Genomic DNA, 21,045 nt, shown 5'->3' on the forward strand with positions numbered 1-21,045 from the left:
ACCCACCCTAAACAGCAGGCATTCGGGTGGGGGGAGCAGGGGCCTGAAGAACAGGACAGAGAAGGGCCTACCCTCCCCCACGGCAGGACCAGTCAGTCCTGACAGTTGGAACGTTACTCCATATGGGAATTGTTTTAGAGTGGCCCTAGGACCTCCTTCTGCCTTTGCTTCTAGATTGTGAATCAAGCTGTCTGTCCAGCTGCTTGGGGTACAAGCTAAGATGTGAGCCCTGTCTTGCGCCCCTGTCATGTTAGGCCCGGCCTCCTTCCCTGAGTACAGAGGAGGGTCTGCTGAGGTCCTGAAACCTTTCTTCTCTGCAGGCAGCAGCAGCAGCCTTCTCCCTACCCTTCCCCAGACAGCAGGCCCAGCCTCCTAGCAGGCCCCTCACAAAGCAGCCAGAGTGGCCCACACTGGCTCCTGGAGATGCTCTCTGGGAGGAGGGCAGGGGGGCAGGGGCAGGGGGCCGTCGTGATGAGGCGCTACGTGTTGGGTCCACAGGCTTGTGATGCCTGGAAGAAGGAAGCAGAGGAGGCCGGTGAGCGGGCCAGTGCGGCCGGAGCAGAGTGCGAGCTGGCCCGGGAGCAGCGGGACGCCCTAGAGCTGCGGGTAAAGAAGCTGCAGGAGGAGCTGGAGCGGCTCCACACGGGGCCCGAGGCCCAGGCCCTGCCTGCCGCTCCTGACCTGGAGGCACTGTCACTCTCCACCCTGTACTCCCTCCAGAAGCAGCTACGGGTCCACCTGGAGCAAGTGGACAAGGTCAGCCCCAGCAGTCAGGAGTATGGGGTGGGACACGCAGTCATCTCAGTGCTTGGACTTTCCTGCAAGCCCAGTGCTAGGCTGTTGTGATGCCAGTCTGTTGGAAGAGGGTGAGGAGAGAACACCCTCGTGGAAGGAGGGCCAGTGTCCACTCCCTAGGCTGTTAATCTAAACTTAAGCCGTGTGCCCACAGTGCCTTCTCTGGTTCTCCAAACTCCAGAAGACATTCCAGGGTGAGCAGGCTGCAGGGCCTGCTGGTACCTAGGGGTGACTTGCTTGATAAACTTTTTCAACAGCCAGTCCCCTTGGCCCATCCCATGAGCCTCTGGTTTTTCTTGGGTGCTTAGGGTAAGATCAGTTATGACAAGGGGCATTAATCTCTGTGCCAACCGAAGTCCTGAAGGATGGGAACTGCCACCCAGTTGTGCCACACCCCTACGCCTGTCCCCACCCCACCTCCCTTTTTAGAGCTGGGATGAGGGTGGAGTGTGGAGCTGAGCTCCTCTCACTGGCCAGTGGGATCCTGAGATGTTGAGCTTTGGGTCTCAACGTTCCTCCTCCCAGCGGTGGTGACGTGAGAGCCTGAGAGAGCTTCTTGCTCAACTCCAGGCCAAGCAGGTGGCAGAGACCATTCCAGTAACTGCAGTTCATGTTCCCCGCAGGCCGTGTTCCACATGCAGTCAGTGAAATGCCTTAAGTGTCAGGAGCAGACCCGGGCAGTACTGCCGTGCCAACATGCCGTTCTGTGTGAGCTCTGTGCTGAGGGCAGTGAGTGCCCTGTCTGCCAGCCCAGCCGGGCCCACGCCCTCCAGTCGTGACCCTGCAGACCTGGCCCAGGTGGGCCCAGACCTTTTCACCTAGGACTTTTTAAAGTATATATATGTATGTATGTATGTATGTACGTATGTATGTATATGTATATGATTATGTACATGTATACATTTCTGTGTGCAGGTGTGCGTGGTGCCAGCGTGTGCACAGTGTCTGTGTGTATATCTGGACATAGATATAGACACACACTTTAAAACAGACTTACCAAGCACTTTTTAAAGAAAAGACTATTTTGCAGTCCTCTCCTGTCCAGTCCCTATCCTTTCTGCTCAAAGTCCCCTCTTTTCCCACTGGCCTTTTGGCAGTGGGTATGTTTTTGTCTCTTTTTATGTAGGAACTAACTATTTTAACTTCTTCCTGGGGCCAGAGCAGGGACGGATGGGATGCTGGAAAGACAGGCTCCATTCCCCTGCCTTTCCAGGCCAGGGTCTGTGTTGTAGTGTGGACTCAGGTCCCCATTTCCCAGCTGTGAGGGCTTCAGGGAGGCCTGAGACTCGAAGCCAGCCTAGCTTCTGGGTTTACCAAATATGTATTTAACCCTGGGGACAGCCACGGAGCAGGCAGGCCAAAGCTACAGGCTAGCCCCACTCCCACACCTGGGCCCTTGAAGCACTTCAGGGGCAAGGGCCTAGTTCTGTCCCTCAGGGTCTCGAAGCCTGGGCTTCTCCTTGATCATTTCCTTCTGGAATCCCCACACCGGCCTCTGTGACCCCACAGTCACCTGTCAGGTTGGCACTGCCCTCGCCTGTCCCTGCCTCCTTCCCTCTGGCACAGGCTCCCTCCCTCTGGCAGCTAGCAGGGTGATTGTTGGGAGGAGTGCAGTGTGAGGACCAAGGGGCGCCAGCCCCGCCCTTCTTGCTGGAGGAGGTCTTAGCATTCCTTGGTGCTCTCTGAGTGCAGCTGACGTACTGCCGTGTGGGCAGACGCCTGTGTGCATGTGTGCGCGTGCCTGTCTGATGTACATTGCGTTTAGCTTCCATTTTAAAAATTGTTCTGTACAGAGATGCAGTGAAACAGGAAAGCAGAGTGGGTGGAGGGAGGCAACCCTGCTCCCGGTCCTGGGTGCCCAGCAGGCTCTAGAGGGCTACAGAGAATCTGCCCCAGCCTAGGTCCCTCCCTCGGGCTCAGCACGAAAGGGCTTTCAATGAATTAAGTGAAAACTTTCTCCTTTTTTACAAAAATGCAAAAATCAACAAACTTATTGGAAATAAAATATGAACTTGCTGTGGCTTGTTTGTGGGGGATGGGTCTACAGATGGTCATGGAAATGGCTAGTACCCACATGCTGCTGTGTGAAGAGACAGCCTAGGGTCTATTCCAGTACAAAGGCAACTCAGGTAGCCCCAAGCCAGGCCTACTGGAATCCTGTGAGGCAGATAAACCTTAGACAGTGACACACACACCCCCCACCACCACTTTCCTCAGGCCATGTGACTTCGGGACCCAGTCATCTGCAACCTGCCGTGAGCACTTTGCTTTGCTCATTGATCTGTCCAAATGGAGGGCCTGCCGTTCATGGTCTCTCAAGCAATGGGCAGGTATTCCTGCGTGGGCAATTTGCATAGAAACATAAAGGAAGGGTCACTAAGGAAGTGTCCTGCTTCCTTCCTGCCTTAAGTAAACCTTTTTACCCTGTTCCCACCTGATCTCTTTAGTATGGGAACACATCCAAGTGGGGTGCTTTGCCTGGCCTCAGCTAGAGCTGCCTGTCAGCAACTGTTTTTTGTTTTTTAATTTTTCTAGCAACTGTTAATCTGTGTGCAGATTAAATTTACTAGGGTTGGCCAGGCATGGTAGTGCACGCCTTTAATCCCTGCACTCTGGGAGGCAGAGGCAGGCAGATTGATGTGAGTTTGAGGCCAGCTAGTCTACATGCAAGTCCAGAACAGCCAAGGCTACACAGAGAAACCCTGTCTAGAAAGAAAAAAAAAAAAAGGTTGCCAGGGTCAAGTCTGAAGACCACCAGGCCAAAAGCTCTGACTGCCGATGTTCAGGAGACCCTCCACATACACGCTCTGCTGTTCAGAGCAGCTAGTCAGGTCCCTGTCCTGGGCAGCAGTCACACTAACTGATATGCCAGGTAAAGTGTGTTCAGTCATGGCTAAGGGCCAACAAGGTGGCTTCTGCAGGTAAAGGTGCTTGCTGCCCAAGCCTGACGGCCAGAGTTGGACCTTGGAACCCATGTAGGAGGAGAGAGCCAGCTCCTGAAAGGCCAGCACACGCATGCTGCTCATGTGTCAGCTTCTTCCTCTGGCCTCCGCTTAGTGGCCACAAGCTCCAGAGAGGTATACAGGGCCTCACAGATTTTCCTGGGCCCACCGTAAGCCAACTAGATTTTCTGAGGGTAGTGGGTAATGTTTTATTTTTCTGTTTTCACTAAGAACATTTCTAGGTGGCAGGTGCTATCTGAGGGAGGAGGCCTACTCTGTAGACAGCCAAACTGTCCTTTCTGCTGCAATCCATCTGTGCCTGCCCTGCTTCCTGCCAGCTCTCACCTCAGAGCCTGAGTCTCCTTGGTCACCCCCTTCCTAAACCAAGGTGGCTTTGACAGGGTCCTCTCTCGCTCTGAAGTTTGTGCCCACAGCTCTGTTCCCATAATTCTGGGCCCCACCCCAGTAGCTAGAACTGGCAATTCTTGAAGGCAGATGGCCCTAGTCGCTACCCTACCAAAGCAGCTTTTCCGGGGTGGGGGGGGGGGTGTGAGCAGGGACAGGAGACAGTCTGCTAGAATATGGCAGAGAACACTGAGACTGGGGCACAGGGGAGGGTCAAAAGAAAGGATAAATATTGGTCAGGGTGCTCCATCACCAAAGGCTGTCCTGGCATGGACTTTGGGCCCTCGGTCTACTGGGTCTCCCTGTGCATAAAGCCTTCAGGACTCTGGCTTCTCTCCTGCTGCTACGGCCCTGGGTGTGGGGCGTGCTGGGAGGCCTGCTTGGCTCGCTGTCGCCTCAGCTTTACAAAGGCCTGGGCCTCACGATCCCCCTTCCGGCTCTCTAACAACCGCAAAATTGGGTCCCCTGTGGAGAGAAAGGTTTGAGGGTCAAACTACCGGTTAGAAAGTGGTACCCATTCCAGCGCCAACCTTGAAATGGATGGACACACCAGCAAAGCTCCCCAGACAAGACAAAGAAGGCTGGGAACCTGATGGGGACTGGTGGTGACTCTTGCCTTTTTCTGAGAAGCTGAGACTAGAGACTACATAAGCTAACTGTACATCCCAGCTTACTCATCAGTTAAATACTGTGAGACCACACCTCGCCTAAAGTGTGTGAGAACTGCAAGTCAACAGGCCTAAGACACGTTTTGTTTGCTTGAGACAGGATCCTCACTACAGGAACTCTAGTTGGCCTCAAACTGACAGAGAGCCACCTGCTGAGTGCTGGCCTTAGAGGGGTGTGCCAGCCCTAAGGTACTTCAGAGTGACTTGTGATGCAGCCAGGAACAGAGACCTTCCTGTCATCAAACTGGGCATGCACTGCAGGATAGGATACGTGCCCAGCACAGAGACCCAGGCCCCTCGTCACAGGGAAGCTAATTGGTTTCCCCCACCAGAAGACACGTAACACTTCCAGAGCCTAAATTCCACTGGCCTTTCTACGAGACCAGAGATTCACTGAACTACTCAGCAACATGAGCCACACTGCGCGCTTGTGCTCCTCTCAAGGAGGGCACCTCCTCCCTGGAGACCCTGCCAGAAGAGCTCCACTATGGGACTCAGGCCTACCATCCGGTGCAGGGTATGTGAGAGGCAGGCGCATTTGAGGTGTTTCCCCAGGCTCTTCACAGCCTGTCAGTCCAGGCACCCTGCAGAGTGGTAGGAAAGCCTCTCCCTCCAGGTCGTTGGCTCCCAACGTGTCATGGTCCAGCACAGTGAGCAGGAGGCACGCCCAGTCTTTTTGGCAAGGCTCAGCGGGCACCAGGCTGGCAGGGAGTCGGGGGTTCAGTTGCCACCTCACTCAAACCTTCCATCAGCCCTCCCTCCCTCCAACATATAGAGGACCCGCTTGCTGAGAACAGGCGCATGGCAGTTGGGTCTTAACCCGGCTCATCTCTGCCACATGGTATAACACCCACTAATCATGGGCGGATTTACAGCAAGAGGGTCCACCTTCAACAAAGCGTGGTTCCCCAGTACCTCGGATGCAGCATCCTTCCGAGGGGCCACCCCTTTCCCCCAGGGACTTGTCCCCTTGCCAAGGACTCTTCCCTTCAGGGCCACTGTGGTCCATCTCAGGGGCTCCTTATAGCAGAGGGAGGGACTGAGAAGAGGGACCCACTCACAATTCAAAGGTCTCATCAAAGAGTGGGTGAAGTTCCTTCTTGTGCTTCTGGGTCTCCCGAGGGGCCAGCTCAGGGAACTCATGTCTGGGTTCCAGCGTCAGCTGAACAAAGGGGTCACTGGAACCTGGCAAGTGGCCCAGGGGAGGGCTGCTGACTGAGTTCCAGCCATCACCACTCCAGCTGTCACCCCTAGCAGTAAGGCTCCCTCCCTCATGGTAACTGGAGGAAATGTGCTCAGAGCTCCCACTGAGCCTCCAGGGATCCCAGAGGGGCGAGGCCCAGGGCGGCCTCCGCTCAGCTCACCGTTGGAGTCCAGGGGCAGCAGGCTGGAAGCGCTGAGCAGCTCCACGTGCAGCTTCTGCTCTGAGGCACGGTAGGAGACCTTGATGGTGACGGCACCCAGCTGCTCAGAAGTGGTTTCCACCTGAGGGGCATCATGCATCATAGGGGTCAGCTGGGAGGGAGTTGGGCAAGGCCTGCTGTGGCCCCTCAGTGGGTGCAGGACAGGAGGGGCGCCTCACCTGCTGCTGGATTCGCATACAGAAGTACTTCTGGATGAGCTCCCGGCTAGAGGCCGCCTGCAGCTCCAGGTCGCTCTGCAGAGCCTGGAATGGCACATCTTCATGCCCACCCACACCCAGGCTCAGCGCAAGATGTGGTGTTGCCATAGGAAGTATGTGGGGCCACGGAACCACAGAGAGGGGTGCACCAGAAGACCCCAAGGCACCCCATGGCCTGCTTTGTCAGTATACTCCCCCTAATGCAGGCAGGCAGGGACCCAGTGCTTTGAAGGACACCACATGTGGGTTATTTACTTCTTGTCACCATCACAAAATTGTAATAGTTTTGAATAAGAGGCCCAACATTTTTTGTTGGTGGCGTATGGTTTTTTTTTTGGGGGGGGGGGTTGGTTTGGTTTTGGTTTTTCAAGATAGATTTTTCTCTGTGTTATCTTGGCTGTCCTGGACTCGCTTTGTAGACCAGGCTGGCCTGGACCTCACAGTGACCCACCTGCCTCTGCCTTCTGAGTGCTGGGATTAAAGGCCTGCGCCACCATGCCTGGCTTTTTGTTGTTTTGTTTTTGCAACAGAGTTTCTCCGTGTAGCCTTGGCTATCCTGGACTTGCTTTATAGACCAGGCTGGCCTTGAACTCACAACGAGCCACCTACCTCTGCCTCCCTGAGTGCTGAGATAGATTACAGGTGTGCACCACCACTCCTGGCTCCAACCTTTCTTATTGCATTGGTTTCATGAATTAGGTAGCTGGTCCTGGATACAGGTGACTGAAGACAGACTCCCTGCCTTGACGTCCTAACTAGGGCCCTTTGAGGACCCTGACAAGGGCCCTGGGTTCATTCCCGGCACTGCTAAGAAGAAAGACCGTCACCTGGAAGGTGGCTGTGTGCAGGGCCTCTGGTGGCAGACCGCAGCCCTCAGCATGGAAGCAGATCTCCAGGTTCTGAGGAAAAGAGAAGAGATGACTCCAGGCACACACCGCAGGCTTATCATCCTCACAGCTGGCACAATTACCTGAAGGGCCACCTTCAGCCTGCTTGAGGCCAGCGACGAGCTATGCTGGGAAGAGGCCGCTTCTGCCAACACCGTGAGCGTGTGAGTCCACAGCAGAGTCAGAAGGCTGGCAGGAGGCAGAGTTGGGGCCAGACACAGGACAGTGCGACATGGGAGGAAGCAAAGATGCTCTTCAGAAAGGAGAGGCCTCGGGAACCCAGGCTCACCCTCCCTCCCCTCCCCTTCCACCTGCTCCACAGTGAGGTCAGGTCAGAGCTGGCAGGTGCTATACAAAGGGGGGCAGGCCAAGGGAGTCAGTTTCATCCACTGTGTCCCTTAACTTCAGTGGAGAACTATCTTCAGTAGGACCACAGGCCTCCAGCAAACTGTGAGGAGGTCAGCTGGACCCTGCATAACCTAGGATTGCAACCCATAGCGTGGGTAAGGAGAAGAGGACGATGCAAAGAACCTGGCCCCACAGCCACCTGAGGTGTAACGTGTGGCACGGCAGGGCAGAGCCCATAAATATCTTCAACAAGTACTGTGTCCTGAGCATGGAGGAGGCCTGAGATGGGGGTGGGGGGGACAAGCTCAGGGTATAGCCCTGGCCCAGCATGTGTGGAAGGAGGCCTTGAGTTAAAGTAGCGAGTCCATCTAACGCATGTAAGATGTGTTCACTGCGCATTGGGCGCTGTTCCAGATGTTTCTGAGCAAAGTCCTGTCTTAGTGGAAAGTTAATTCTTGCTTATGTGAGGAAGAACAGAACAAACAAGAATGCTCAAGAAATGGCTAAAAACTGAAGAAGCCCACAGTTCAGAAGCAGGACTCTGGGGGGACAACAAGCCCAGATTCCAACTGGAGGCAGGTGAGGCTCTGGGCCAGCATAAGCCTGCTCTCAGCTCCTCACAGGGCCCAGCCACTCCTCAGGGGAGGCTGTGACTCTCATCAAAACTGAGCACAGAGGATACAAGGGATGGGATAACCATTGAGATGTAATATGAATAAATTAATTTTTTTAAAACCCTGAACACCTTGAAGCCACTAAAGAGGAACCAAGAAGCGCTGGGCCGTGGTGGCGCACGCCTTTAATCCCAGTACTCGTGAGGCAGAGGCAGGCCTGGTCTACAGAGTCCAGGACAGCCAAGGCTACACAGAGAGACCCTGTCTCCAAAAACCAAAAAAAAAGAAAGATAGAAAGAAAGAAAGAAAGACCAAGAAGCTGGAAGCTGGAGCCTTGAGCCCAGGTATCCAGAGCCCATACTTTCAACATCCCAACCAGAAGTCTCCCGGGCACCCCACCGTGCACTGTAGGCCGTGCCAGATGCCTGGGCCATGAGGAGCAAGGAGAAGCAGGCAGGGGCCTTGAAGATGGGTCCAGGCCTGGAGGGGGATACAGGGAAAGGCTTGCCGTGCTCAGAGCTGGACAGAATACAAAGAGCCAGTGAGGAGAGTGGTGAGCTCCCTGTCCCCAAAGCTGGTTGCATCCTCCAGGGAAGTCACCAAAGGGATTCCCACCTGGCATGCCACTGACCCATGAGCACTGAGGCCTGGGAGACAGGTCAGGGGCCACCACTGCATACCTGCTGAAATTCTCCTGGACCAAGTTGGTATTCATGTAACAAAGCTCCACCTCCAAGAATTTCATCAGGGGCAGAATGGCCTACGGGTGAGCAAGAAGGACAGAAGACTCAGGTCGATTTTAGTCCTGACTCCACCGACTTTGTTCCACCCTGTCCCTTTCCCCCGGGTGGGGCACAAAGCTAGGCTTTTGTGTGTCTATACACAAGGTCTGTATTAGTCACTCCCTGCGGCCTCAGGACCTCGGCTTTTCCTCATTCCTCTGCCTGAGATGCTCTCCTAGGCATCTCCACAGATGCCTCTCTTGCTTCCTGTGGATCCTGACTCAGCAGTTGTGCTCAGAATGAGGCTTTCTCTAACCACTATCAAAAATTACATTTCCTGGCTCGTCCTCTTCTCTGTTTTGTTTTCCCTTTGGCTCTTATCATTATGTAGCATGCCATATAAGTGCTGGACGTGTGTTTCCAGCTCCAGTTCTAACTATGGCTGTCATTGGCCGAATGTCTCAACTTAGCTTTACTTTATGTCCTTGGAGCGGAAGCCCTAGGAAAAGCAGGCATTTTGGGCGCACTGACTTAGCCCCAAGGCCTAAGTCAGTATCTGGAACTATGTGTGTTTAGTCGCTGTTTGATGAGTTAATGAACAACAGCGTTCCCCTAAACACTCAGAGGCCCAGTGACATGCTCCCCTCTTTATACTAGGAGTTGGGGTCAGCTGGATTGCATAAGCAGGGCAGTGGGGAGAATAAGCGCTGGAAAGGGTGTGTTTCCAGACCTGCTGGGCTACAAACTGAGCTGAGCCTGCTGAGGCAATCCCACACCATCCATCAGTGTGAGGACCCAGCGAGCATCCCAGGAGGACACTGGGGCCCATGGAGACATCACGGCTGGCTCAAGGTTGGGAACTCCTCTCTGACATCCTCAGGACTCCTGTCTACCAAGGCTCTTTTCACACCCCCAGATGCATGGAGTAGGCCCCAAGGTGAAGGTGGGTAGGACAGTGACTCACATCCTCAGGCAGAACAGACCCCTTGATGCCGATGAGTTTCTGGATGTGCGTGGCAATGCCCACCTCCAACTGGGACACAAAGAGAGATGAAATGAGGCAGGCGGGATCCAGAGAGGCGGCCTGAGGCTGGAGTTTAAATTTAGGATCTCGGGACGGATGTGGGCTCAGGTCCTGCTGAGGAACAGGGTGAGCACAGTCCCTGGGGGCATGGGGGGTGGTCAGAAGTACCTGCTCTGCCAGGGTACGGACGCCGGTACGGATCTCGTGGGCCAGACCGGCCAAGGCACCCTGCAGCTGAGCATGTAGTGTGTTCTGTAGCTGCCCCTGCTCCAGCACGGCCCCAACCCGCTGCTCCAAGGCCTCCCATGCCAGCTGAGTGGGCAGCTTGTCTATGACCAGCCGCAGTTGCTCCATGTTATTCACCACCACGCACAGCTGGGGACAGTCACAGGCACAGGGATGTGGGCTTCTCGAACAGCAAGCACCAAGAGAGGCAGATCTACCCCAGCCCTGGCCAGTCCCTCAGCCCCCAGCTCTGGGTCTTACCATGTTGGCTGCCTGGCCCTGGTCCTTCTGACCTGCAGACAGCTCCCGGGCCCGGGCCTTTATAAGGCTGCAGTAGACCAAGGCCAGCCGGCAGGTGTCCTAGAGTGGGTGGATCACAGGGGATGGGTCAATGGGTGGGACTTTGAGAATGGGTAGACGCCTTTAATCCCAGTGCTCATGAGGAGACAGAGGCAGGTAGATTGCTGTGAATTTGAGGCTAGCCTGGTCTACAAAGCGTCTAGGACAGCTAAGGCTACACAGAGAAACCCCGTCTCGAAAAAAGAGAGACTGGGTAAATGGAAGAATCTCTCAAAAGCTTGAGATTTAGGCCATAAACTGTGTAGGGAGCTAGTTGTGGCTGGTAGTTTGAGAGCCCGGGAGAAACTGTGTAGGGCAGAAGTGAAGTTGTCCCAAGGCAAGGGACACTGTACCTCCACAAACTTGACAGTGATCATGAAGGCCTCCTCAGGGTCTGGCCAGTCCAGCTGCCGGGCAGTGTGGCTTATTTGGGCAAAGCAGGTAGAGAGATCCACAGCAGAAGTGCTATGCTTCGTCAGTTCACCCAGAGGAACCAACTGGGGAAAGGGCAACACTTAGAAAAGAAGACCCAGGACAGGCGGACACAAATCCACACTCGCACTGTCAGGCACAGAGCTGAGTGGAGGCTCTGCTCACGGCCCCTCAGCCTGTAGGACCCCTAGGCGCAAGGAAAGCTCCACTGAGCCCTGGGATAGCAGGAGGCCGTACTGTGCACCCAGCTGGCCTGAACGATGCCCAGATGTTCTAAGACATTGCAGGCGCCTACCCAGCAGGGAACCCAACCAACCACACTCCCAAACCTAGGGCCCCTCCCCGCCTGCACCGAGTCCATCTGCACAGCACGCTGCACCCGCTCCAGGGCAACGCTGTAAGTCTTCTGCAGCCAGGAAGGGATGGCTGGCTGGAACCAGCGGTGGAAACCATCCAAGGCCAGGACTCCAAGGCTGAAGAGAGGAGAGGAGAGGGGAGGTGAGGCTTACTCTGTGAAAGCCAGGGACCAGCCTTGGGCCACAGTCCTTGTCAATCCTTTTCCCTCCTGGCCACCTTCAAGCCACTTCTTGTTACCCACCTGTCTGAGGGGGCAGGGCCCAGCTGGCAGAGCTCCTTCAGGCTGACGTAGAGCTGAAACAGACTCTCTCCAATATCTGGAGTGACAAGGTTGCCCACGGCCACTGTGTGATCCTGTACCCTCTTGGCCACCTGCAAGGAAAAGCTTGTAGGGCAGGGCTGCAGAGCTGAACAGCGGGGCGCTGCCTAGAGACGGGAGAGGGTCTCACCAGCCACTGAAGCTCCATGAATGCCATGGAGAAGAGGTCTATCTTGAGGACACTGGAGGAGGAAAGGGCAGTATGTGTGACAGAGGTGCCCACCAGGGCCCCACAGGCCTATCGGCTCCACACCCACAAATGCTCACTTGTGGAAAATCTTGTTCCATGTACGGCGACACTGGTACAGATCACCCATAACATCTTGTACCAGGCTTAGCAAGGCCTTGCCTGCCTCCAAGATGCCCTGGGAAGGATACAAGCGGGTCAGCAGGGTTATAAGGGCAGACACCACATACCCGCCCTCAACCACCCCCATCCCGCCCGGTCCCAGAATCCACCTGCACCATGGGCTGATGATGTTGCTGCATCAAGTGAAACCATTCAACTGTGCCCATCTGTTGGAAAGCAGGCGGGGGGGGGAGGCGGCGTTAAAAAGAAGGGGTAAGCCCCTACCCCCACCCCCAGCGAAGATGCCTACCCTCAGAGCTTCAGAAACCAGCTGGGGCAGTGGGGCACTGTCCGGGCACAGTTCTCCAAAGGCCTTCATCTTACACATTTGTGCCAAGACTCTGAAAGACAGAGGGCTCCATCCAGAGGCCTACCACCCTGCTCCCACCCAACAGGCCTGCTTGACTCCTCCCCGCAGGTGCCCACCCCTGCACCCTCAGCCCTGACCCCCTCTGCAGAACAAATAGGGCAGCCACTCACCTGAGGAGGGACTGCAGTCTGGATGGAGAGTCAGAGACAGACAGGGGAAAGACGGAGCGGAACTTCCGGATGAGGGAGAGGCCGTAGGTCAAACAGGGATGTGAAGGAGGTGGCCAGCTCCTCCCGCTGCAAAGCCAGGAAGACGTTACAGGCCACTGGGGCTGGCTCTCCAGAACCCTGCCTGTCCAACTCGCTCAGCTCACCTGTTCTGCCTTGAGCCGGCCCTGGATCCACTGGTACTCTATGCTGGTGATAGGGTGCAGGAGGCAGCTGCTGGGGAACTCTAGGCTCTGGTAGAGGCGGCTGTAGGCCAACCATTGCCTGCAGAGACAGGAAGCCTTCAGAGGGCATCTAGGAAGACATCTTCTGCAGCTAGAGGCTGAAGACCAGTGGCTGATAGCATGAATGGAAGGGCCTATGTTCGTTTCTATAGATGCTTTTCTTTCTTTCTTTTTTTATTTTATTTTAGTTTTAGTTTTAGTTTTTCCAGACAGGGTTTCTCTATGTAGCCTTGGCTGTCCTAGACTCACTTTGTAGACCAGGCTGTCCTCGAACTCACAGAGATCCACCTGCCTCTGCCTCCCGAGTGCTGAGTGCTGGGATTAAAGGCATGCGCCATCACACCCGGCTCTATAGATGCTTTTCAAGTCACCTGACTTTGTATTGATTTTGTTTTGTTTGTTTTGAGACAGGGTTTCCCTACATAAATCCTTGATTGTCCTGGAACTCACTTTGTAGACCAGGCTGGCCTCGAACTCAAAGAGATATGCTTGCTTCTGCTTTCCAAGTGGTGGGATTAAAGGTGTGCACCACCACCCCAGCCTCACCTGCATCTTAAATTGTGCTTTGTATGGATAAACTTCAGAGCTGGGCAGGGAGAAGCACACTTTTAATTCTATAACTTGGGAGACAGAGGCAGGTGGATCACTTTGTGTTAAAAGTCAGGCCTGGTCTATATAGCACATTCTAGGCCAGACCTTGTCTTAAACAACTAAACCAAAACCAAAACCAAAAAAAAAAAAAAAAACCTTCACCATTTCTGGAGCCAGTAAGATGACTCAATGGGTAAAAGTATTGCACCAACTGGGGCTAGAGAGATGTCACAACAGTTGAGAGCACTGGCTGCTCTCTCAGAAGACCTGAGCTTGGTTCCCAGCATCTACATAGAGAAGTTCATAACTATTTGCAACTCAGGCTACAGGGGAACCAATGCCCCCTCTGGCTGCTGAAGACATCTGTACACGATTCTTCTTCTTCTTCTTCTTCTTCTTCTTCTTCTTCTTCTTCTTCTTCTTCTTCTTCTTCTTCTTCTTCCTCCTCCTCCTCCTCCTCCTCCTCCTCCTCCACCTCCTCCTCTTCTTCCTTCTCCCTCCTCCTCCTCCTTCTTTGGTTTTTCAAGACAGGGTTTCTCTGTGTAGCCCTGACTGTCCTGGACTCACTTTGTAGACCAGGCTGGCCTCGAACTCACAGCAATCCGCCTGCCCAGCTCCCCTAGACTCTTATCTTTGCACTACCACCATCCTACCACCCACAGTGCTGGGGTTTCAGACAAGCCAAGCCACACCCTGCTGGGGCTCTGGGGACTGACCTCAGGTCCGAATGTTTGCAGAGCAAGCACTTTACTGATTAGGCACCACTCTAACTCACAATGTAGCTGAGAGTGACCTTGAACTCCCAATCCTCCTGCCTCTGTCTCCCAAGTTCTGAGACAACAGGTGTGAGCCACCACGCCTGGATAAAACTTCAGGGTTTCTTGTTTCTTTTGAAAAGTCAGATTCAAATTCAAGTCTTGTATACAGGTCCTCATCAGCTGGAAGCTCCCTTAGACGTGTAAGGGGGACTAGACAGAGGTGTAACTGCACCAGGGGCAGGCTGAGGTCCCTCTTGGAACAGCTACTGCTTGCATTAAAAGTCTGGATTCTGAGAGGGAACCTGGCTCCTTACCATCTGGCATCTCACTCGCCTCACCCCTCTACCCCAACATCTTCTTCAGGAACACCCATCTGCCCAAGAGCCCCAGAATCACCCTCCTCCCGCAAGACCAAGTCATAGCCAGGTCCTAGGTGGCATTCTGCTCTCTTTCTTCCTCACACCCAGCGCCTACCCATGACCACTCTTTTCTACTCCACACAGGCTGGCATGGCAATCATTCGTAAGTGCCCCCTCTTGGCACTCCCAGAAGCTGACATAGTCCAGGGCACGTGATGGCCCTTGACAGATTTGTGTACTCACGCCATGGACTGGTGGAAGTCTGACAGGTCCTTCTGAGTGGCGTGGAGAAAGAGGATGGTGATGGCCTGGGGGCTCAGGGATGCATCCCAGGAGGTACTGCCGGCCTGAGAGAAATAGTAGAGGCACGTCAGGGCCTGACAGGTGGCCCCGGTGTACCCAGCTCTGGAATACAGACAGACCTGGTGCTGAGTGACTTCATGGGACACCAGCTGCTGCAGTAAGTGGAAGTGTACAGTGTAGCTGGGCTGGGAGCGGCTGGCCACCGTGGCTCTCTGCAATAAGGCAGCAGGGCTATGAGCAGAGAGGCCCCAAGCCAGGAAGGCCACCAACCAAGGATGACATAGCCAGAAGTTCAGGCCCTAGACCTACCCTCTTGTGAATGAACTGGAACTGGAGGTGACACTGGCCTCGGTCTGGGTAGGTCTCTGTGCAAGGCTCTAGTGGGTACCACTGGTCCTCGCGGCAGCGCAGGTCCTAGCAGGCAACACACACAATGATGAGCAGCAAGACCCTTACCAGAGCTGAGGTAGAGACAGGGAAATAGTTGGGGCAGCCCCCAGGCTCAGGTTGGGTCAGCCTGGAGCCCCTCAGAACCCTCCACCTCCCTGCCTTTGCCTCCCCACTGGCTCTCACCTGCAACCTCAGAACTACATTTCCTAGAAAGTCATCCTGGCCTTTATCCTTCCGGGCTTCCTTAAAGATCCTGTTTTAGGCAAGATTGGTGAGGGTTCAGCCACTTGGGCCTCCAATGGCAGAGCCTGCATTCCAGAGAGCAGGGCACATGTGGAAAAGCAGAGAACCCCTTCCTCCCCTGTGAGTCCACTGCACCCACCTTCGGAGCCCGTGCAGGTCCGTGAGCTCCCCGAGCTTCTGTCTGACAGACTCCACAGTGTCCAGGTCCCTGCAGGCCAGAGGTTTGAGCAAGGGCAGAGAAGGGGCCCGTGACTTCACCGGCTTTGTTCCTTGTCCCCAGGCTCAAGGGCATGCCACTCACCACACGTCCAGGTGGAAGCTTGCATTGTTTATGTCCTCGAACTCCCTTTAGGGAGAAAAGAATGCTTTAAGAACTTTAGCAGGGTGCCGGGCGTGGTGGTGCACACCTTTAATCCCAGTGCTCAGGAGGCAGAGGCAGGTAGATCTCTGTGAGTTCGAGGCCAGCCTGGTCTACAAAGAGGGTTCCAGGACAACCAGAACTAACACACACACACACACACACACACACACACACACACACACACACACACACACATACACAGCACACACACACACACACACATACACACACACACACCACACACACACACACACACACCACACACACACACACATACACACACATACACACACACATACACACACACACACACACACACACACACATACACACACACATACACACACACACACACACACACACACACACACACACACACACACACACACACACACACACACACACACACAAACCTTAGTAGGGTAGGACACCTAGTGCACATTCACATTGGACCAGGCCAAAAGGGTTGGCCATAAGCCCCAAGCCCAGCCTGCCCTCTGAAACTGCCACCCCCAATATCACCCACTATGAGGTTGTGGCCCCTTCCTGCCTAAATCTTCCCTCCCTTTTTGTTTTGTTTTGTTTTGTTTGTAAGACAGGGTTTCTCTGTGTAGCCGCGGCTGTCCTGGACTCACTTTGTAGACCAGGCTGGTCTTGAACTCACAGTGATCTGCCTGCCTCTGCCTCCTGAGTGCTGGGATTAAAGGTGTGCCCCACCACCACCACCAGGCTCTTCCCTCCCTTTTTATTTCTTATTTTTTCTCTTTAGTACAGGATATTATGTAGCCTTGGCCGTCCTGGACTCGCTTTGTAGACCAGGCTGGCCTTGAACTCACAGAGATCTGCCTGCCTCTGCCTCCCAAATACTGGGATTAAAGAGTGCGCCACCACCACCCAGCATGGTTCCTCCATCCCAACCGCTTCTCTACCTTCTTCAGGGAGAGACTGAGTATCCCTAACCACCTCTCACCCAGAGGGGCCCAACTCTCCCTCCTGCTCTAAGGCATGTTTATTTATTTATTTATTTGGCAGGGTCTTGCCACACAGCCTACGTTGGTCTTGAATTTGCCATCTGTCAGTTTATCCTCTTGAGTGCTAGGATTACAGGAGTGCGGGACTATACCAGGCAGATGCTCTCTGGTTGGCAGTTATGTCACAATGTTGGGGAGATGGTCTGATGTATTTTACTGCTAATTACTGCTTGCTGTTTCTGTGACCCACCTTTTGCTTAATAACAAGCCATCCCACCTGGCCAGGGCAGAGGAGCTAGAGGTATGGCTAAGGGTCCCAAGAAGGAGAGAGAGGAATTCTGGGAAGAGGCAAAGAGGGCCACGAGGAGGAAGGAGAGAGACCTGAAGGGAAGAGTGGAAGGCCGCCATGGGTTAGCTGGAGGAGAAGCACATGGCCGGCGGCGTGGATGGAGAATCCGACCCAGATGAAGAACATGAGCAAGTATTTGGGATTATGGACGGGAGGTAACTTGATAGAAGTCATTGGAAACAGATGGCATAGGATTGATGCAGGGATCCCATACCTGCCCCACTATGGGAGGAAGTTTAGAAGATTGATATCTGCCCTGCCCCAGGTTAACTAGGCTATTTTAAAAATATAACAAGTGTCTGTGTCTTCATTGATTGCTAGCTGGGCGTACTAAAGTAATAATACTGATAATACAGATAACTTAAAAACAATATCACAGGTCAGTCCTAGGTGAGTCTCCCTCCAGCTCTCCTCGGGAACCAAGGGTTAAGCACACTCCACCCAAGAGGATCCTGATTTCATTGTCTAGAAAAAACCTACACCCAGAAGAGCCAGGACAGGAGTGTGGACCAGAGGATGGAGGTGGGGACCCAGCCACATACAAGATAAATGTCTCCTCCCAGACGGGATTAAGGGTCTGGGTTTTGACTTGGGTGCGATGGGTCTGCTCTTCAGGGATGGTGTGCCTCACCACGGCCTTCTGCCGACGTCTGGACACAGGGCTGCCTTCTGGTACGCCAACCCCCTGGTCGATGCCCAGCAGGCAGTAGGGGTCACTGAACCCTGGGAAGGAGTGAAAGAGGAACCTCCAGGGACTCGGCCATGTTCCCTTGAATTGCCATCAGTCCTCCTGAGAAACTCAGAGTCTAAATGCAAGAGGCTAGCAGCTGTGGCATACTTGGGGGATGGGCGCTGTAGGGAAGAGGTCAAGGACGGACTGTGATGGGGGGAGGTCGTCTGGGGCACCCCAACCACACTCACCGCTGACATCCTTGCCCAGAATGCCCTTGGCCTGTTTCACTGTAGCCTTCAGACAAAATATTGGTTTCTGGAGGGATGGGAGGGATTGGCTTCTGAGTTCCTGAGAGGGCCAGGCTTACTATTACCTTGCCCAGGGTACCCTGGTCCAGCTTACCTCAAGTTCCCTGACGCGCTGCAGCATCTGCCGGTGCTCCTCAGGCTGCACCTGGAAGGCCTGAAGGGGGGCAGAGGTGTAGGAGGCTGGAGATACAAGGTCAGGTGGCCTGGTGGGAAGTGAAGGCCATGCCTTGGAAGATGGGTAAGGGCCAGGGGGATCTGAGGCGGGGGACTTACCTCTTGCAGATAGCGCAGCAGTTCTGAGGCCTCCTTCACATGGCTGGGCTCTGGCTGCCCCAGGCGGTGCACGACAGTATAGAGGGCTTCCTCATACAGCAGGTCCCGCTGAGACATAGAGGGGTCACCTTGGAAACCCCATCCTCACCCAGCAGCCCTCCCTGACACTGACACCTCAGGCCCAGAAAAGGGACAAAGAGGCAGATGCACAGTGAAGGTTGAGAACCATAATGCTCTCCACCAGGTTGTTGCCTCCACGGCCTCTGGGGTTGAGGGGCCTCCCACAGAGAAGATGTAGGGCTGCACCCCACAGTGCCCACACTCTCCCACCTCTGCCTCTTACCTCCTCCGGGGAGAAGTGGTGGGACTGAGCCTGGACCTAGGAGCAAGGTAGAAAAACAAGGTGTTCCTGGAGGCCTACCCAGCCAGGCAGGAAGGCCCAGGCCTGAGCCACTGGGGCCCCAGCATCTCAACCTCTAGGCCCACCGATGCCCCTCACCTGTTCCAACATAAGGCTCCCTGAGGGGCTGACCCCTGGGCCATCTTGCTCATCCCCTGGCCTGCCATGTCTGAGGTCCATGGGCGTTCAGCTGGCCCAGCAGTGGGCTCTCTAACACCTGCCCCCCCTTCCTTCCCCAGAGGAAACAGCAGTGCTTATCAGAAGGCCACCCGCTCCTCACCCCAGCAGCGGAAGTGAGGCCTAGCAGCAGAGGTGGGTGAGTGGGGGAAACTGCAGGTCTCGGGTAGCTCAGAGGGGTCCCTGGTCAGCCCACTGTCATTGGAGATACTGCTTCCTGTGGCTGGTGCCCTCAGAGCTGGAGGAACAGGGCCCAAGGTACAGGCCCAACAAATGGAACGCACTAGAGAAATCTACTGTGTCTCAGAGAACACATGTGAGCCTCTCTTTGCCCACCCACAAGGCTATGCCCAGAGCCATAGTTGGCAGGTAGATGGGGGCAGCCGGACAGCCTCCCACATCTAGGCCCCAAGATCGCTGAGCACCCCCAGGCTGGTTCTTTGCCCTTCGAAGTCACTCCTACCTCCTGGGTGGTTTGGGGTGGATCCTGAAGGTCTCTGACCCTGCGGCGCCTTATCTTGATGGCCTGGCGCAAGAGTGGAGGGCGCCGCTGGGGTTGGGAGAGGTGTGTCGCCATGGTGGCGGGCTCTGCCCTTCCCTCTGCCACCCCCTGGCTGCCGGTTGAGGGCAGCGAAGCCGCAGGATGATGCAAAGAGCCCCAGGGTACACCCTCTCTCTGCCAGGGGAGGGTGGAGGAGGGATGGAAGGGTCAGGGTGTCACTGCCTTGAATGGGTCTTCTCTCCCAAGCTCTATCCTTGCCGGATGCTCCAGAGCCAGAGGCAGAAAGTGAGCCCAGTGGGCGGGTAAGCCCCACCCACCGCCCCACAGAGGCTCTGGGGAAGAGTCCAGAACAGCCTAGGAAGTGTGGTTCACGCCCAGCTAGACAGCAGCCTGCCCCAACTCTGCCTGGGCCAAGAAACCTGACCTAGACTTGTGGCATTCTCACCCTAAAAGGTTTTCTAAATGGGCCCCAGATCTGGGTTAGGGTGGGGCAGGCTCAGGAGAGTGTCTCCTGAGAGGCGGTCCCTCAGCCTAGCAGTCAGCTGCTCCACCCCACAGGTGACATTCCAGGCAAGGGACGGGACTACTTTATGTTAGCCAGGGATGGACGAAAGGACATGATGTTTGGTCCCGCCACTGAGGGTCAGGGGACTTCAGGAACCCCCTAGAAGCCCTGGGGGTGGTGTCAGAAGGAAGAGACGGCCTTGAGGCAGTCCCTCCTCATGGGAGCACTTTGGTGAGGAGTGGACCCCTCAGCACTGGGGTCTCCCACAGCTTTTTGGCCCAGTGGGCCGCAAGCCTGGCTGTGGACTTTGCTTCATTCTGTCCTTCCCTAGGTAAGGTGACAGGAAGGCACACACTGCAGTAGCCAGCCCGGCCACTCCCTCTCACGGGAGTCCTGACATGCCTGGAGGACAAAGCTGCAGGCTGGGCTCAGGAGGCAATGGGAGCAGATGGGAAACGGGTCTTGTCCTGCCCCCAGCTGGCAGTGGGTGGCACTGCGCACCATCCCAGGCAAGTACAGCAGCCTCTGTAGAATGTGCGGAACAGCGTGCACCCTGAGGCTGACCGGGGAAACCGGCTCTGTATAGCCCCACCCCCCAGCAGCCAGCAGCCCCGCCTCCGGAAGACCTCCTCACCCGGGTCACCACACAGAGCCAGAGCGTTGTTACTTAATTTTTACTATTCACAGTTGTAGCAAACAAATCAAGGTGCAAACAGGGTTTATTTCACATTTAATATATTAACTGGATTTTTGTGTGTCAAATAAATAGGGAATTCTCCTTAACCATCTCCTCATTTTGTGTCCAGACCAGGAACAAGAGCAAATCTTAGTGCATCTAGGAGGCGGGAAGCTTGCCGAGGGGCAGGCTGCAGGCCATGTGGTCAGAGGCCCTCATTCCCAGGCCAGAGGGCCTAATTGACAGACCCGTGTTCTCTACTGCTCCTGCAGAGCAGCCCCTGGCAAGGGGGTGGGGAGAGGAAAACTAATTCCCAGAACCACTCTCACCAAGGGGCAGAACAGCTTCCTCTCCACCACAGTGGCTTTGCCTCCAATGCTTAGCCACTAGGAACTCAG

General features: G+C 55.0%; 2 protein-coding genes across 3 annotated transcripts in view; one reads left to right on the top strand and one right to left on the bottom strand.

Moving 5' to 3' along the window:
- Nucleotides 1–2,978, top strand: part of Unk (unk zinc finger) — a 29,964-nt gene extending 26,986 nt beyond the window's left edge. For both annotated transcript variants that reach the window (XM_051159069.1, XM_051159068.1), the window contains exons 15-16: nt 499–756; nt 1,419–2,978. In XM_051159069.1, coding sequence (XP_051015026.1) covers nt 499–756; nt 1,419–1,574 — 414 coding nt within the window. In that variant the 3' untranslated portion in view covers nt 1,575–2,978. The remainder of the gene's footprint in view (nt 1–498; nt 757–1,418) is intronic.
- Nucleotides 2,979–4,313: 1,335 nt separating this feature from the next.
- On the bottom strand, nt 4,314–19,600 carry Unc13d (unc-13 homolog D). Its single transcript, XM_051159070.1, is given in 33 exon segments — nt 4,314–4,607; nt 5,315–5,511; nt 5,872–5,995; nt 6,175–6,295; nt 6,393–6,476; nt 7,259–7,330; nt 7,402–7,507; nt 8,961–9,040; nt 9,967–10,035; nt 10,195–10,401; nt 10,513–10,611; nt 10,944–11,087; nt 11,375–11,495; nt 11,621–11,751; nt 11,829–11,880; nt 11,966–12,063; nt 12,158–12,214; nt 12,298–12,388; nt 12,528–12,619; nt 12,621–12,653; nt 12,731–12,848; nt 14,760–14,863; nt 14,939–15,031; nt 15,129–15,233; nt 15,393–15,462; nt 15,592–15,660; nt 15,754–15,798; nt 17,676–17,856; nt 18,055–18,121; nt 18,209–18,268; nt 18,388–18,495; nt 18,731–18,766; nt 19,428–19,600. Coding segments are annotated over 33 exon segments (3,270 nt in total). The 5' UTR covers nt 19,542–19,600; the 3' UTR covers nt 4,314–4,485.
- Nucleotides 19,601–21,045: the final 1,445 nt, after the last annotated feature.

Source organism: Acomys russatus, chromosome 16 (assembly GCF_903995435.1).
Source record: "Acomys russatus chromosome 16, mAcoRus1.1, whole genome shotgun sequence".
NCBI classification, from domain to species: Eukaryota; Metazoa; Chordata; class Mammalia; order Rodentia; family Muridae; genus Acomys; species Acomys russatus.